The 18,842-nt window shown below is 39.3% G+C and overlaps 1 protein-coding gene across 1 annotated transcript in view; it reads right to left on the bottom strand.

The window, feature by feature from the left end:
• Positions 1 to 1,183: 1,183 nt before the first annotated feature.
• The window catches only part of glra4a (glycine receptor, alpha 4a), a 63,821-nt gene continuing 46,162 nt past the window's right edge, over positions 1,184 to 18,842 (bottom strand). Inside the window, exons 6-9 of the mRNA XM_074674853.1 lie at positions 13,969 to 14,106; positions 13,637 to 13,851; positions 9,527 to 9,676; positions 1,184 to 1,991 (exon numbers count right to left, since the gene is read on the bottom strand). Coding sequence (XP_074530954.1) covers positions 1,692 to 1,991; positions 9,527 to 9,676; positions 13,637 to 13,851; positions 13,969 to 14,106 — 803 coding nt within the window. The 3' untranslated portion in view covers positions 1,184 to 1,691. The remainder of the gene's footprint in view (positions 1,992 to 9,526; positions 9,677 to 13,636; positions 13,852 to 13,968; positions 14,107 to 18,842) is intronic.

Raw genomic sequence — 18,842 nt, 5'->3', positions numbered from 1 at the left:
GATTCTGTTAGATTCTGGATTTGTTTTTGTATTGAAGCATCTTCACTGACAAGCAACAGCCTGTCTTCTTGACATCTGCATAACCTCACACTCTGCTTTTCCAAGTTGTCTGACAGCTGTCAAAATGACGTGAGAAATGTTAAAAGCCACATCATCCTTACCCTGGAAACAATCAGCTCTCTGTTGACGAGACTGGCTCCTCTGTTTGTCGTTAGCTATGCTGTAAAGGCGTCCCCTCTTTATAAAGCACTGGCACAAAGCCTTTTCCTTCAGTTCAGTGAGCAGACTGAACAATAACAGAACACTGGATACATTTAAGAAAAATCTATATCAATTTAACGAGAGGCTGAGGATAAAATGGAAACATAGGCATGCTTTAAACACACATTCACTCTCAAACACACCCTCCCACTTTTTCATTACCTGGGGAACTGTACAATACAGAGGGTTTGATTAGGACTGCCGACAAACGGACAGTGGGCTCCAGCTGCCTCTCTGAATTTCATTGTCATTAGCGGTGGAACACCAAGCCCTTTTCAAACTCATTAGTTGATAAAACAACCCTCTGATTTCCCATTAAAAAACCCATTCGTCCTCCCTCGCTGGCCGCCCCCCATCCCCTCCTCACTGCAGCCCCGCATTACCACACCTTCCTTCAAAACCACTCCTGAGACCGAGGAGCAAATAGCAGCTCTTACCCAGTTTTCTCCACTTTTTTGTCCAAATCCTCCAAAGATTTATTCTGCGAGTGTACTGTTTCACAGATACTGATTAGACTCATAAAGAGCAAAACAAAGACCCAGAGCTGCTGATGCAAAATGATTGGTCATTTTGCATCTGCAGCATTTGCTATCTGCTTTGTTTCATTTGATATCCTCATTTCATTTAAGTCTTTATCTCCTCCCCGGCTGAGATTTGAAGCAGATTGGAGGCCTTAAAGAGTCTAAATAGAAAAGTATCAGTGCAATCAATACTCTTTTGTTTCTATGCTGCATCTTTTCACAAAGTAATCAGCCAAATTTTTATCTTAAAGACGAACAAATCACTTCTGGTTTCCTGGCAGAATAACAATTTATTTAAATTTAGACAAAAGGAAATACATATTTGTGCTTTGTGCAGTTTAATGAAGAGCTTTGCATATGTACACTTTATACACTGTTTTATATATATATATGTATATAATCTAAATTGAATTAACACCACTCGTTAAATATTAATAAATATCAAAGACCCCTCCCAACCCCCCATTTGCACCCATTTAAATCCCTTTTAATAATCTAAAGGTGTAAAAAACCTATTTTCTTTTGATTTTTCAAAAACATTCATTCAAAGATGCTTAGTGTCAAAATTCAAGTCAGTATATCTCATCCAGCCAGGATCAACTCACAAAGGTCATGAACCCACAAAGTACCAGCAGTGTTTTGTCTCTGTTGTAATCCACATGAATCAAAAAAACCAAGGCAGAAAAGAACAAACAACACCGGCCTGATTCCAGGCAGCTTCACCTCGTCTCCCGGCTTAACCACTCCCCGTCTGGGATCCTGAAGACGCACCTGAGCACAAAGTTTTAAGCAGTTGTTTTAAGAAGCAAATAATGCTTCCTGACACATTTCTTCACTGTATTAGTAGATCTGACAGGCAGTTTTGGTTCTGAGGAGAAAAAAAAACCTAAAATGTAGCAGAGAGCGTTTTTACAAATTGGCGTGGATGTCTTCGTGTCGCAGCACTTTGTAGGTGACCCAGTAGAAGATGTTGAATATGAGAAAGCTCAGGGGGAACACGGCTCTGGAGATGGTGTCGATGCGTTTGGCACGGTCCACAAAGCGCTTGTGAAGCATCTCCCCATCGTACATGCTAACAGGCGGAGGAGGAGGAGGCGGGGTGAAGACGGTGGACCCCTCCACAGCGGTACCATCCTTGGTCTGCAGGCAGTGACCAAGTCCGTAACCCCGGAAGTAAAAGCCGCGGCTCTCCCTCACCAGTTCCTCCTCCTGTGGAGTGAAGCAAAGGGAAAGGAGATTGGCCTCTCGCTGTCAGCATGAATAAGCTTACAGCTTTTTACATTCCCTCGCAGCGGACGATTCCCAAATGCATTTGGTTGTAGAGGCACAGAAGGTCAGCAGAGAGCAACATCCAGCAGGAAAAACATTTTTAAAATATGCATTCAGGGAGGAGGCTCTGTTTTTTCTGACTGTGTTTATAAAAAAAGGAACCAGATGTAGGTTTTGCTTTTCATGGATTTCCTCATTTCAGGGGCATTAGTTTCTTTTAAAAGCAAAGCTGGTGAGCCAACAACTTTAACATCTGCTCTTAAGTTCAGGCTAAAAATATAGACAACAAAAATATTTTATGAGATAAAACTCAGAAGTCTTTGGCTGTTGATAAATTACATGACTAGATTTTTCATTCTCCAGTAATCTGGAAAAAGCACAATCCCAATTTGTTTCCACCTCTTAAGACCTGGGCTTTTTGTCCGGGGTGCCATTTTTAATTCACCTTGCTGTAAACATTTTAGTTGTACAATATTGCAGCTGAGGAAAATGTCCAAAATAAGATTCTTTTTATCAAGAGAAAATCTGGAGGTTGTCATTCGTGCTTTTATTTCGTCCAATCGTCAAAATGCTGCTCTTACTTTATCTTTATCTTATTTTTAACTGACAGTATCATGGGCAGTATTTTAAATCCTTTTAGATTTTTTTATCCTTTGTTGTTTTAATTTTTTTAATCCTTAATGTTTTTATTTTTACAGATGTTTTCCTTTCTTCTATTGGTGGTGGTTCTTAGTCTTTTATATATTTTAATATTTTTTCTCACATTTCTCTTTTACCTCTCTTTCACTTCTTCTCTTCTATTTCTTTTCACTGGTTGCTTTTCTGATGTTAAGCACTTTGTAACTTTGTTTTACAAGGTGCTATATAAATAAAGTTTATTATCATATTATTATTTGGTATAAGTAAGACCTGGTCTTTGTACAGGAAGTTTGATTATTTTTCTCATGAGTTCTCTATTAGTTGTTTGTTAGTAGTGTTATTGCACTTAAATATGTTGTTTGTTTTTTTTCACTAATATGGGTGTAATGTTGTGATTTTACCAAAAGATGATGTGGGCAGTGTCCCTAAATGTAGCTAATAGGTCAAAGTTTTAAAAAATAAAATGAATAAAGGGTCTAAGAGGCAGAAATGTAATGTCTACATTTGTGGACATGGGGTCTTAAGAGGTTAATGGAAAAAAAGGAAAAGACGTACTTACTTTTTTACTACATCCTGTTTCCTGTCCAGTTTATTCATATAGGAAATAAAACTATCAACAAATTAATCCATATTTCCTCATCCATGTTCTTGCTTTTTGTGCATCAAGCACTCTTTGATTCTGATGTTATTGGTGAAAAGAGTTTGAAAAATCATCAAACTTAAAGTGCATGAGCTTCGGCTACAATGGCCATAAGTACTCTTCATCTTTTTTTAATATATCTTTAGCTTTTTTCTTATCGGGCATCTCTTTTAGAAGGGAAAAAGACTAATTATAAAGTTACTCAAAATAATTAACCTCCATCTCTCCTTTCTGGCCCTTTTCAATAAGATGCTGAATGACGCCCTTTTTAAAACGCCTTTTGGTAAAAAGTCATGATCTCAACAGCACCAAAAAAAAAAGCCCTTGCACTTGGCATTATACTTTGATGAATGGCAGGGTGGTGGGGCACTTTTTTTCAACACTGAATGAGACACCGTCTCCGCCCTCTGAAGAGAATATTAATAGACACGCAGCTTAAGTCTGACAGGCGCTCTGACACTTTGAGAGATTCACTTTAGCAGAGGGAAGTGAAGATGTGGGATCTAAATTGGATGATTAGTAGTCAAAGTGAAGTGTCCTGAAAGCTCTGTTTCTCCCTTTCTCTGACCCTGACAGTTCTCTGGTGCTCTGCTGGACTTGGCATCAGAATAAGACATGACCAGCTCCTGTCAGAGGTTCAATCCCCCTCATGTCTTTCACACTTGTCTCTTTCTGTTAAAGTTGTCCCACACAGTTTTTCATTCAGTCTGACAGCAGCCTAGTTGTGAGTAACTTTGTTTGCTAACTAGTTTCCCCTCCCGATGACACCAAACAGAGGAGTTAGGGATTGTAGCGCTTCCAGCACAGCTTAATTATCACTCCCACGTCTTCCTAAGCGACACAGTACATCATGTGCTAAAGGCTAATGATGCTTTTCTCTAAAGATAATAGGTGCTCATCGTTTATACTTTCAGCAGCAGCAACACTTTGTGATTCGTTGGCCTAAGATCAGTTGAGACAGCTTTCAACATCACAATTAGGATCTGTGGAGAAGAAATTCTGTCTATGTTATCTATGGAGTCTGAAGTGGACATACATTCACATTTTACTGATCGTTTCCTCAAGATCTCAACTCATTTTTCTCATTTGTGCTGCAAAACAAAATCTGGTTTCTTGTGATTTCAGGATAAATTCCAGATGTTCAACAAAAATGAGTTAGGTACTCACTTGGCCACACTGCAAAAAACTGAAATCTTATCAAGTGTTTCTGTCTTATTTTTATCATAATTTGTCTTATTACACTCGACATGTGCCACATTCAACTTATCAGTCCTGGCAGAATAACAACTTTTTGGAATGAGAAAAAATTGTTAGAAAATTTGCTTAAAACTAGAATGATGTCCTTATACAAGTAATATTTTTTCTTGTTTCATTGGTAGATTTTTTAAACTTGTTCCAAGCGATTTTGAACCTCATTTTTTGTCTTTAAATAACTTAAAACAGGACACTTTTTCTGGACTGGTCAGGCGAATGTGGCTCATATTAAGTCTAAAAAGACATTTGCTACTGAAAATAAGACAAAACACTTGATGAGATTTCAGTTTTTTGTGGCGCAGACCACAACATGCCATGCTGCCATGCTAGTTAAGCCTCTTCCGCAAAAAATTGACACAAACTCTATCATGGCATGTTGATTGTAGGACTTCAGTCACTTTAAGGACAGAAAAATAAAGAGCTAAATGCTAAAACTAAGTCATATAACTTTTTTCAATAGCTGTTGTCTCACTATGAATCTTTACCCAACAGTGCGGTTAGCCTTACTTCACTTTGAGACTTTGAGACAAGAATTAGAGGATTATAGCTATATTCACATCACATTTCTTTGCACAGACAAAAACTGTTTTAATTGGTTAAAACAGTGGGTGCCAACCAGATTTACCTACTTGACACAGGTCATTTAGTTTCACATTTATGATAAATGGTGTCAATCTTTTATTATGACTCATTTCGAGAGAGCATTCAAACTCAAAATGCTTATTTTCCTCACTTTAGAAACAGAAACAACGCTATATTTTTCTTTCTTTGCAAACACTCAGACTTGCCCTGGAAAAAACAGAAGGTTAAAAGCTAGACAAGGAGTCAACAGACAGAGGAAATGCACAAAGAATTTCAATTAGCCTCCACAAACTGGTTGCACAAAGGAGAAGATTTGACGGCAATAATTCAAAGTTAGAAGCGTTGGATTAAAGGAGCAGAGGGTCATAGAGACAGGGTTATAGTGACAGGACATGATCAGCACAAAGTGGGTTTAGTTGTGGGAGAGTTGCCAGGACATACTCAGGTTTGATGCAAAAGTTGCAGGACAGAAATTGGGTTTAAAGGTCAGGGTTGCACAGGGTTCAACATTTTACCCTAGCACAGGCGCTGCAGTGATCACTCAGATTCTTGATGGCTGAGCTGTTATCGGTGATCTCGTTTTCTTTCTTCATTGACTCAACACTCCCAGGCTGAGTGGCATACACCTCCAGTGGGAAGGAAGGCAGACAGATTACAATAAGGGCTGTGCTCTTTATTTCATCCTCTGTCTTATGAGTTTAGTACAAATTTGATGATAACTTCAATCCAACTTGTGATTTGCTGAGGGGAAAAAGTCTCCCTTGCTTAAAATAAAATGAAACCCTACCTATGTGAAGCTAAGAATAAAGTCATTAGAGGTGCAAACTTAAAATTCACACAGCAAATTGAAGCAGGCGTCTTTAGCTTTTAATTAGAGTGACGCTGCCAGAGTGATAAAATAGGACATCACCATCAGTGGCTGTTAGTTAGGAAGCTGGCTTTGAAGACAAATTTAGCATCCTCAAGGTTTGAGTTCTTTCTGTACAGACAGAGGCTGTATCTCCTCTATTTGTGCTCCTGAAGGCTGTGCGGATACACTTTCTGTGGCTGGTTTACAAAACACCAGAGCAAAGCTGGAGAGGAGCATTGATTGAATTGGTCAGTCTGGGATTTGTACACTCCATCAGATTCCCAGTTCACATCAGTACAACAGATCGGGTCATGCATCAATACCTCTCAGATGGATAGTTTGTGGTCTGAAACTCCACAGCGGGAGTAATTGTGTAACTGATGTGGACAGGGGAAGTCCTTTCCTCTGCAGACAATCATTTTCTCACTCCTGTAACGAGGCCTGAGGGCAGACTGCCCGGTAAATCTGCTGGACTCTTCTGCTTTCACGGGGAACTTTGCCATGAGTCTGGGAAGCTGCACACTCAGTGAGCTGTTTAATGGGATTTTCAAGATGTCCTGACTGCTTCTCTTGAGGAGAATCTTTCTGTGCCATGAGGAGGTCTCTCACCTCTCTGTAAAGACTTTATATTGTCAGCCTACAAGCTGCAACTCTTGATGATCTTACAGTGTTAGAAAAAAAAAGGGAAAAGTGTCATGACGAAACTTAAACTACTTTGTTTAACACCGGTTTTCAAAGTTTCATTCATGTAAAATGAGCCCTATTTCACAAATTTTCCTCAGGTTTATACTTTGTGTCGCAAAATATTGACTAGCTAGGCTGTGGCTTTACAGCAAATATGGATCTGAGGCAACATTAAGCATCTTTATGATATCTCAATCAGCATGATAATGTTTTTAATGCTTCCAACATCTTAACACATATTGAATATGTGCTAAAAGATCATTAATAGCAAATTTACAACCCTTTTGGAAGTAGATGTGAGAGAAAAACATCATTGGTTGATGTAATTCTTCTTTCAGGATGGCTAACTTCAGGTGTTTTTTGACCACAGGAACGTTCCCCTGGAACTACAATCTTAAAGGGGCTGTGAAGAGTTTGTAAGTTATCTGGAAAAAGTCTCTCCTCTATATATATGCCTTATTGTGATCCACACTTTGAAATGAGATTATTAGCACCAATATTTCAAAATTCTACTTCTTGGCTTCCTGATGTGGTCAAGCAAGACCAGGTTAGTTTACGACAAGTCAAAGTTCCTGACAACACCACGCTGGGTGACAAAGTTTAGCAGTGAGAAGAGAGATCTGTGTTTTATCTGCTGAAAACAATTTCTGTGATTAATTTTGTAGTGATGGTGGAAACTAGAGCCTTACTGTCAGACAGAGAAAGGACAGAAGGCAGAATACAGCTAAATAGGAAAGGGGTACAGCCTGAGCTAAAGGCTAACACAGGAACTAAACTGTTTGTGCTAATGTCCATTCCAACCCACAGTCAGCAGTTATTCTGCAGTGGTCTGTTCAAACTTGAGAGTCTATCAATAAAATGAAGAGTGAGGTTACGTTAGCTCTGATTGGTAGATGACTGGCAGGACATAGCTAACCAGGATTTACTGATGCTACACAGTACAGACATGTCTTAGAGCACCGGGCTGCCAGTTGCACTAAATATAAACTGCTACTAAACTACATATAAACTAACAGTGTTTACTTGTTGTCACGTAAGCCTACAGATACAATTGGAGCACGAGGCAGCCGATAACACTACATATAGTCGGCTGCTATAATGTTTGCTTGTTGTCACGTTACACTGATGTCACTGATAAATACCTGATCTCGGCAAATTGTACCCAGTAAAAAATTGAATTGAACAGAGTGAAACAAACAATCTGAGGAGACTCCGGGCAAGAAGGTGGCGAGGCAGTCCATTTAAAACAGATCCTCTTCATAGAATCTCTAATTCAGTTCAACAACTACAACGGCTTTAGGGTAGAACTGTTTGGATAAACAGGACTTTGGGGGGATCCTGGGCCAAGTTTGGACATGCTTAACCATTTCTGATTGGTAGAGCATGTGCAGTGTTATTACTTCACACCCTGTCCTCAATAACATCACAAACAGCTGTGAGTGACTCGGTTTAATAACTCCCAGACAATTGTCAACTTTGAGCCTGATAGTGTGAATGTGTTTCTGTCAGCTCCCAGAGTTTACAGTTTAAAGAGTGACCCTGTAAACTGGAGACCTTCAGCTGAACGTGTCAATAGATATCAAGTTTACAACAGCTGTTGAAAGCACAGAAGAAGTCCTCAGGAATGCATCTGAGTTTAGTTTTTAACACGTGTATAAACAGGTCATTAATATTCACATTTAAAACACTTTGAGAAGGGTGTAGACTGTTGGAAGTTATTTATTAACTGAACTGTTTTTTAGGCCAAGACACCGGTCGATCTCTACGGTCTTTATGCTTTAGACATCTCAGACAGTAGAGCAGTCCAGAGTTCCCCCAGTTGAAGTGGTTTTGAGCTTTTTGAAAGTGCTTTGACCAATGACGGTCACTTGTTCATGACCCAAACCAGCAAATAAATATGGCTGCTTGATGGTGTCCTTTCTTTATATGTGCTACCCAGCTGCCCCCTTATCTAATTAAAGCTTAACCAAGTATTTTGTGTTTGTGTGAGCGTCTCTGACACCAGTTATCCTCGGCTGTTAAGTGCATGTGTGAAGTTCATGAAATTATCTGGATAATGTCAAGAGTTCATGTGTGAAAAGAGCTGTGGGAAAATTATGTGTTGGGATTTCACATAGCTTAATATAGAAATGAGAGCACATTTACTCGAAGAGCCCTGGACATGTATTTGGCACCTGCAGTTTGAGACAGAGAGAGGCTGCGTTACTGATGGATTTCAGTGTAAGGGTTAAGGTGATTTGCTACGTCACTGAAAATTTTGCTGAGGATGTTGGAATTTGGCAAAAGTTGTGAGATTGTTTTGTTCTGTTTTCCAACTACTTGTCAGGCTAAATCACATCAACATGATCCTGATGAAGCATAAAAGCTGAGAGTGAAGAGATTAAAAACTTGATGACACTGACTTGTAATGGGAGATTGGTGCCTCTTTTAATTTCCCCACCTCGTCCTGAACACCTGTTCCTTCCTTCCTGATGTAACTTCAGCGGAACAGATACAATGTCCTGTGAGAAATGTGCCACGGCGCTTACACAGCTTTATGATGCTGTCTGGCAGAGGCAGAGGAAGGCAGACTTCTCTGGTTACTGCTCTTAGTATTTGGTATTCTCAGCAGACGAGACGAGACGGGAGGAAATGTACAAAAAGAAAACAGGTGACCATGTTTGTGAACTGAGCAGAGCAGATCCTTCTTGCTGTATCGTGTTGATGCTGTCATTTCCTGAATATACAGCATGCCTCAGTAACGATCAGCATAGGTCAATGTTATAGAGGCTGACAGTGACTCTGTGCGTGTGTGTGTGTGTGTGTGTGTGTGTGGTTTATACTCACTATTCTTTGCTGCCGCTGCTTTTTCCTCAGCCTGATGAACTCCTTGTGTTGCCTTGAGACGAAGTTAACTGCAGCGTACTCCAGCAGGGCGGCAAACACAAAGAGAAGGCACACCGCCATCCAGATGTCAATGGCCTTCACATAAGACACCTGGGTGAAAAAAACAAGGCCAATCAATGAGGATAATGTATAACCCCTGGGTTCCTCTGAGATCTACACATCCTTCAGCTACGGCTCGTAATGACATACATTTCCTCAGTCGTGGCACGTAATGACACACATCTTTAGGGAGAACTGTAGTGAGTCAGAGGGATGTGGGCTACTGACACATAGCCATGAGACAGGTCACTGCTCAGCCCGGGTCGCTCACGAAGAGAAGACATGTCACAACAAATCAGCAATGCCCACTAAGCCAGCATTGTGTGGGAACTTCACTCAATTGAGCAGTCTGCGGGCTGTCACAGATTCACATGCAAACCGTGACATCCTTTTAACTCTGGCAGCTGGAGAAGTGACTGAAAACACAAAGTTTCAATCAGCATCTGAACTGTTTTATGAACATATTGATGTCATTTAGATGTGAGAAAAACATTTCAACTAACTCTGATTAAATATTCCTCCTCCTGCTGCTGTTGTTATCCTTTGAAGAAAACTTTCTTTGTCAAATTTCAGGCTGTTACATCAGATTTGGTCACAATTTCTTCAAGCAGAAGAGAAATAGCCACATGAATGACCAAATGTAAGCAGGAGAGTAGATGGACAGAAAAAAAGTATTAAAATAAAAATACAGAAGAATGTGTCTCGAAACTATATAGGGAAATAGGCTTGGAGGTATTTACCAGTAGGATTAGATATCTTGACTTTGTAAGATGTTCCTTTTGTATTTCATTTTTTACTGTAAAACAAGTTTATACCCACAAGTCTTACATTTAAACACCAAAGCAGCATAAAAGGGCCCATATTTTGATATGAGATATGAATAAAACACTGCAAAAAAAGAAACGAATAAAGACTTTGGTATAATTTCTGAAAGAATATAATATTTATGACAACAACAAAGCCCAATATTATATTATATTATATTATATTATATTATATTATATTATATTATATTATATTATATTATATTATATTATATTATATTATATTATATTATATTATATAATTTGATGATAAATGGGTAACTGAAAAAATACTTTCAGAATCAAAGACACTGTTTTTGCATAGCTTACATCCTTAACACAAATAATCTTTAAAATGAGATTAAAATACTTTGCTTTCCTTTTTCCCAAACTAATTCTGTCAGTTTTGCGTATTTCCTGAATTATCTCAAATTGTTCAGAGCTGCAACAAGTCTTGTACTTAATATCTAATATCTTAATATCCTCACTGGAAAAACTGAAATCTTATCAAGTGTTTTTTGTCTTATTTTTAGTGGAAAATGCTTTTTTAGACTTAATATGAGCCACATTCACCTGAACAGTTCAGAAAAATGTCTTATTTCAAGGTTCTTTAAAGACAAAAATGAGCATAGCTCCGCCATTCACCATGGTACGGTCTTGAAGCCAAAATACCCCCATCACAGGCGCCGCCATTGGCAGCCATTGTGCAGCCTGAGTCTGTGCAGTAGAAGCTATAAGGGACTCTCAAAGAATCTGAGTGGAGCCAGGTGACAAAAATTGTATATATTTTTTTTCTTTCGAGAGTCTAATCTCTTCTTGCCTCTCCCTCCTGACCTATTTTAAAATCCTCGAAAAAAATTTACAAGAACAGCAGTTGTCAATCGTTATTAAACGTTACATAAAGCCTCGTTTTTAACCTCGTATAACTAATGAAAACAAACATTTTCAGAAAAAAATAGGACTTGAATACAAGGCAGCCAAATGATATATTCAAAAGACCTCAACAATCAGATGTGAGAAACATTTCTACGAGGTGTATTAATTTTTTAAAGATTGACCACAGCCCATCTGGAATAGCTGGGGAGGTGGATTTTTTGACCTATACTGCAGCCAGCCACCAGGGGAAGCAGTTTTTGTGACAACCTCACTTTGAGCCGAGCAAGATGATGTCCATTTCTTTTACAGTCTACGCTTGTAACCAGTAAAAAAAATCTCCCAAAAAACAAGGAAAAAATGTGCTTGTCTTAAGACATCGTTCTAGTTTCAAGCAAATTTTTCTTGTACCAATGGCGAATTTATTTTACTTTTACGAGCAATTAAGACCCCATTTTTGTCTTTAAATAACTTAAAAAATATTTTTTTCTGGACCCACCAGTTTAATGTGGCTCATAATCAGTATAACATCACAATTTTTACTGAAAATAAGACAAAAACACTTGATAAGATTTCAGTTTTTGCAGTGCATCTTTTCTGCATCACTCTCTATCCCTCTGTCTGATCCCAACACACTCGAGGAAGGTGTCCGTCTAACATGAATCTGGTTCTGCAAAAGGTTTCTGCCTGTTAAAATTAACCTGAAGCTGTAACTTGTACATTTTAACTTGCTCAATGGTGCAAAGTGCTCAGTTCTAAATCATATTCCAAAGCTATTTGAGAAGTATGTAAGTCCTCTATTAACAGGGTCAATCTTTAGGCAAAAACATCTCTGCGATAGCTTTAAAAAACTGCTTTAGGTTGAGTATTTGAGGTGTTTTGAAACAGCTTTACCACTAGCGCTTGTCTCCTTTCAAGTGTCAACTGAACAAATCCATTTGCTATGCAATAAAGCACGATCAAAAGCAGCACAGGCTGAATCCCCTCCAATGCTGGAAGGCTAACTGGCCTGTCTGAAGCTTTTACTAGCCTGATTTGCATAATACTAGGAGGAATTCAGGCCTCAAAACAGACAACAATGAACCACAGGAACCGTTTAGTTCATGGACGAGTTGTCCCAGGAACTAATGCAACAAGTGGCAGACACTCATTGAATATTTGGATATTTGTATTTAAAGTACAGTTCCAGGAACAAAAAAAATCCTGGTACTATTGTTTGAAAAGCACTTTTAAAAAAACTATGAGGCTTTTCCTGTTGCTCTTTTTATACTCAAAGAATCACTGGTCATAAAGTTTATTGAATCAAAATAACAATCTTAAAACGGATAATTTATCGCACTTATCAAAACCAACATTATAAAGACCTTTACAGAATATTAAAACCATTGGTAAAATGCACAATAATGTAGAATTTAAACAGAAAGACACAGTAAAAGAGGATAATCTTTGAACTGTGGTTGGCTTAGAGAGATAAATAAAGAATCAGGGGACAAAGTCATAAAATATATGGGTGTTTAAAGTTAAAAAGCAATTTTCCCTCCTCCTCATTACTGCCATTTAGTGGCTTTTTGCTGCTCAGTGGGAGGTAAATCAGTCTGTGGTTATTCAGCCTCAGTGTGTCTGTGAAAGGCTCTGGGTCTCTGATTATTCCATTATTAAATCTAAAAATAATAATAAAAAAACATCTCCAGGGTTAGAATGCACAGGAAATGCAGTCAAACTCAATAACCACCGTAAGCATTAACCGGTCATGTCGAACCAGCCCCAAGTGCTGTTGCTATGGTTACCAGTGATCTAATACACCTTGTGCACTGATTCAGAACGTCTCCTCCACTGTTGGCTGAAAGTGAGGTGTTATAAAACAGGTTTTCTGATTGGCTGGCTGTTGTCCATTAAAAATGTATTTACCACAGTGTCACTATAACGCAGCCTGCCTCTCTAACCTTCTCTGCAGGTACAGCACGCCCTAACCTGTGCTCCGTTCACATGCCAGAGTGCAGCGACCTCACCTCACCTGGCTCTCTAATGGCTGCTCTCTCGTGAGTGTCTGTTCTAAATCAGGACGTGCTTCATGCAAAGTCAGCGTTTCAGGACTTACTAAGCTGCGATAGGTCACCCCAGTATAATACCCTGCTTCAAACACCCACTGAGTGTTTGTCACTTGTTTTCATGGGCTGGATAACAAGATGAAAGACATGACTACTCCCTAAAAGTGAAATCAAAACAATCAAAGCTGCGATAAAGGTCAAAAATTCTTCCTTCTTCTGTTTTGTTTGTTTGCTTTTTGCTACAGAATAAACCATCAAACTTCTTGCCCTCTTGTCAAAAAACCCACCTTAGGCAGCGAGGCTCTAGAGCCAGAGCTCTGAGTGGTCATCGTCAGCACTGTGGTGATGCCCAGTCCCACTCTGGCTGGTGCAGCGTCCATGTTTATCCAGAAGGACACCCAGGAGAGGATGACGATGAGGAGCGAGGGGATGTACATCTGGATTAAGTAGTAGCCCATTTGACGCTCGAGGTGGAACTTCACTTCGATGCACGTGAATTTGCCTGCAGATACATGAAATATTCACACCAAGGAAACAAGAACAGAAACAACAAATTTTGAACACTCGGTGTGAGTATGCTTGCTGGTTTCTAAACACTTCCTACAGAATCATTTCATACCTGTGTTGTAATACTTTGTGCAATAGCCCAAATCTTTCTCCTCCTTGAGCACAAACTGAGGGAGGGTGAGATCATCAGCCACCTGCACGGGGCTCTCAGACAGCCACTCAAAAATCAAGTCGTTCATGGTGTAACCAACTGGATAATAAGAACAGAGAGGGTGAAGAGGTGAAGAAAATTAATAAAAAATTATAGAAAGAAAAGCATTCTTTGTAACTCTAGCTCAGATTGTAAACAAAGAAGATCAACAGTAATTTGTCTAATAAGATTTGATTTTCATTTTTTCATCTTGCCTTGCCCTTTTTTTGATATGTTACATTTTATATTGTACCTGACCAGAGCATGTGAGCACGAGCAAGCTGGGAGCGGAGCAGGCAAATTTTGAAAAGACTGTAGACAAGGATTTTTTTGTTTTCAAGGATGGAAGGACCAAGCTGGGCACTGTCACATTCAACTTTGCTCACATCACCAGTCCGAAGCATGACCTAACTTGGCCCAGGATCAGAATCAGAAAATATTTTGGGGAGCTAACGTGGAGCAGAGCGTCACGGTGGGATTTTGAGCGGAAAGCGACAGAGGACATCTTTGTGAGTGAGGTGCGGATATTCTTGCTACTCCACTCCACTCATTTACTCTGGTACTGACTTGCTGAAGAGGGAAATGTGTGAAATGGTGAGCATTAAACTAATGCAAAGCTTTGCTGTTCTAGCCAGTATTCCAGCCAATAAATTAAACTGTAAACTTTATTTAGTTCTGTGCTGATTGGTCAAAGCTCAGAAGCAAAGGAAATGCTAGAGATGGCAGATCACACAGGTCACATCAGATCTTCTTCTCTGGGTTTTTCTCTCTCAGTGAGTGCCACCGCACTATGTTGATTTGGCTTATTTGTACATCAGTTGTCCTGACGCAGTTTCCCCACTTACCCAAGTTTGGGACAGGCATATGTACAGGGGTGGCCAACCTGTGGCTCTATCTATAGTTATGAGAAGTGATGTGCCGATTAATCCAAAATATTGATATATTGATGCCAACGCTGGGATTAGTATTGATCAATACTAGGGTGATGAAGTTGATTCTTAAGTTTCAATTTCTTTTCTCCACATGTGCTCATCTCAACAGATCATGTGCTCATAGATAGGTAGATAGATAGATAGATAGATAGATAGATAGATAGATAGATAGATAGATAGATAGATAGATAGATAGATAGATAGATAGATAGATAGAAGGAATGTTGTTTCTTCTTCAGTGAAAACAGAAATTTGTCTTTGACACATTCCCAAGTACGAATCTAAACACACTTACACACTTAAATTGGAAACGTCTTGATTTCCATTTTATGTCATTTCATATATGTGTGAGAAGAAGTCTGTTTGTGAGACCACGAGTGTGATTAGGCTCTTTGTAGTAACACGGTAATTTTTATGGCTCTTAGTCTCTGATTGGTTGGCCACTCCTGCCCTAGTGGCTGGGCAGGAACAGGTCACATCAGATCAATCTGCTGAAAAGAGGTACATTTTATTGCCCTCTGCTGACACTGTTTTTGTTGGCATTCTGAATCAACAAAAAAAAAAATATATTGGTGAGAAAAACTCAAATTAGTCTGGCTGGTTGAGAGGGTTGGGAAATAATTACAGTTCTCGATCAGAGGTGAGAGAGCAGCCTGAGGAGTTGTTATCTCTGATGGGAAATCCAGGCAGCAACAACAGAGCTGGTGTCTATCATTATCAAGTAACTTAGACTATAAATGGCTCTGATAATAGCAACAGTAGTGAAAGTTGTGACATTTGCCTCATATATTTATTCTTCACCACTTATTAAAATTAATCTAATATCACTTTGAAAGTACACGCTGAGCACATATGGAGCTGACATACTGTCAGACAGGAAAACAAAAAAAGTATGATACAGTTCCAGTGTCAGTTGCAAAGTTCAGATTTAAAAGGAAAAAGAATAGATATATACAGTAATATAAAGATTTAAAAAGTGGACTAATGTATTCTAAGAAAAGCGGTGCCCTGGGAGAAGACTTTGCTGAATGAGGACAGAAATGTCAACATTGACATTCCTGCAGAAGTCCTGCCCCCAGTTTCTAATTTAACCTTCAATGTAAATGTTCAGCTTCATATGAATTATGATGAAGAGTCAGGCTTGTATTAAAATTTCACTATCATTTGCTGTCAACACATCCAGCTGGAGGCTAAAGGGGATTTCAAGCCATGGATGTACTCCCAAAAATCTGTAAATTAATATTTTGTTAGAACTCAAACTACAATTTTCATGGTGGATCAAATGTCAAATCCACTGATTACAACATTGCACTGGCTGTAAAATACTATCATTACTATCTCACTCATCCTCTTTCCTCCTCCTTAAGCTCATTTCTTCCTACTCTAGGGTTGTTGTTACCATGGTGTTAAAAAATCTATGAAGAAGAAACATCAAGAACAGCGGCTAATGAGACCCAGAAATACACTTCTACCCATCTGCCCAGCTACCAGCTTCCCTCTGCCATCATGTTTGTCACAGCAAAGGTCAACCGCCACTGCTGCAGTCATGTTGTCAGGATTTTTGAAGGTTATAAAACAAGGGGGGTACATGGGGAGAAATCTGAGTCTAGAATATAAAATAAAACATACTGGGATGCAAAAATGTTTTCATGAGTAGTCATGAACAAGTAAAGAATCCATGTTTATTTTGCAAGTCACTCTTTCTGCACTCAGATCACATAGCTGTCTGCCTCTTTTTGAGGCTTGCACTCCTTGACAAGTCCACCTGATTATAAGTGCATTAAAAATGCATGCCACACGCAACAACAAAGCAGGAGTCCTCCCACATCTGAATAATACTGATGTCTCCTGGGACCCTTTGGGGCCTGAGTAACAAAGACATCAATTATTCAAGATGTTATACCATATCCTGCACCATGCCCCTGAAAAAACAACACTGCTAAAACACACTTATCTTGTTCATGAGGAGAACTCACTGTCATTCACACATCCTGAGGTGACGGGCGAGGGGAATACCAATGCTTCCCTAAGATAATAAAGCCATCTTCTTTTTCTTCCTCCAGCTTTGAGGCGTTAGAGCATAATTGACAAAGGTGGAATAAAATAAATGGATTTCATGGGGCAGATTGTCTGGACTATCCTGGTAGAGTGGGGTAATGACAGTAAATGTTAAAAAGCAGTCCGCCTAATGAAAGCCGCTATCTTAATTCAGCCACGGTTATGCTTCCAATTTGCTTTCATGCTTTTCACTTAAAGATTCGAGGTTACCGGACGCTGTTGGCTCAAGGCAGAGTGGAGTGGTATAAGCTGCATATATGCGACTTTGATGTGTCAGAATGAGGCTGAATCTTATAGTTGGTTCTATTTTTATATATCTATATAAGCCCTTGGCATGAGGGGCCAGAAAAGAAGATTGGCCTTGGCTCCTTTAAACCTCAAAGATAACTCTTTTTCCCTTCCACTTCCAGTCTTCTTCACACTTTCTCACACTGAACAGACGGTGTTTCTACAGCTCCGACAGTGGCAGTAAAACCAATGAAGTCCTCTATAACATCAAGCTCAGGCCAAGGTGATCACACCCTCGGGTGGTGTACTAGCACTTGTCAACACAAGGCCAAGTATCTTCACCGGGGCTTTAATCAGAAATGATTACGTCTCCTCTAATGGCACAGTGATGTGATACTCAAACCAAAGACACAATCACGTACACACCGCTGCTTTAAGTGCACATTTGTCTCCCCTTCCCTACACTCCCAAAGGGTAAAGCATCTTTAAACTTTGTTTTTATGCTGCATGGTTCTCCCATACACTGAATTTATAGGATTTTTTATCTGTTTGTCCTAGGGTCAATTTGCAGAAATAAATCATGCTGCCTCCTGCAAAAAAGAGTAACTAGTTCCACACCAAACAATGGCTCCTGTTCTTATTAAATCAGATAAAGACAAAGGTAGAGATACCAGCATCCAGCTTGACCTAAAAGCTAAAAGATGCGGTGACTTCAGGGTACAATGCTCAGTCACTTTCCTCCTTTTTCACTTGGCTTAAATCCTTTTGTCCCTGAGACGGGAATTTAGGTCACCTCTAGGCACAGGGGGTGGGCCACGTATAATAAAGGGACACAAAATTAAAGTTTTATTATTTATATCCTGGAAATTGGTTTCATGAGGGCAGATACTGTCTCCGCTTAAGGCAAAGGAAGATAAGGGGAGAAGTTGCTCTTCCTCTACATTTAGATTAAAATTTTGAAGGTTTCACATCTTTTTTCAGTCTTGAAAGTTCCCAATTTTGGCAAATCTTTTGTACGTATTAACAGATAATTCACCAAAAGAAGTTTACTGAGTCGTTTGATTCACCACAGATTGGTGTTGTTGCTTCAACAAATGAAAAAAGAGCATACCATCAACGGGGTGTGATTTGACAATGATTAATTGATTTAACTGGAGTTAAAATTTGGACTCTGAATTTGATGTGACTTCTCAGTGTTCTGGTTTGGAAAGCTTAGGGGTTCTGCTGTAGCTCTCAGGCAAAATGAACATCCTTTTAAGAACTGTACGTATTGAAGAAGAGAAATGGTAAGAAAGGGAATGCGCTAGTGAAAGGGGTAGAAGAGGGTTTGGTTGAATTTATAAAAGTGGCTGAAGAAGCACAGCTGGAGTGTGGTCCTGCTCCTGAAACTCCTTTCACCAACAAAAGTCATTTATAATTCTCTAGAAACAAATCCTGAGATTCAGACTCTGTTGGAGAAAACAGGTTCTTTGGGTGGTTGTGGCGGTCATCTCTCAGGTCTAAGGGGTTTGATTCCCAGGTTTCGCCCATAGACTTAAAAAAATGGACATCATCTTGCTCTAAGTGAGGTTGCCACAA

The sequence above is a fragment of the Halichoeres trimaculatus genome, unplaced genomic scaffold (assembly GCF_033239565.1).
Source record: "Halichoeres trimaculatus isolate MK-OKI-2021-1 unplaced genomic scaffold, fHalTri1.1 fHalTri1_scaffold_7, whole genome shotgun sequence".
NCBI lineage: Eukaryota > Metazoa > Chordata > Actinopteri > Labriformes > Labridae > Halichoeres > Halichoeres trimaculatus.
The sequence above is the reverse complement of the archived record's forward strand: the minus strand, read 5'-3'. Positions and strand labels throughout refer to the sequence as shown.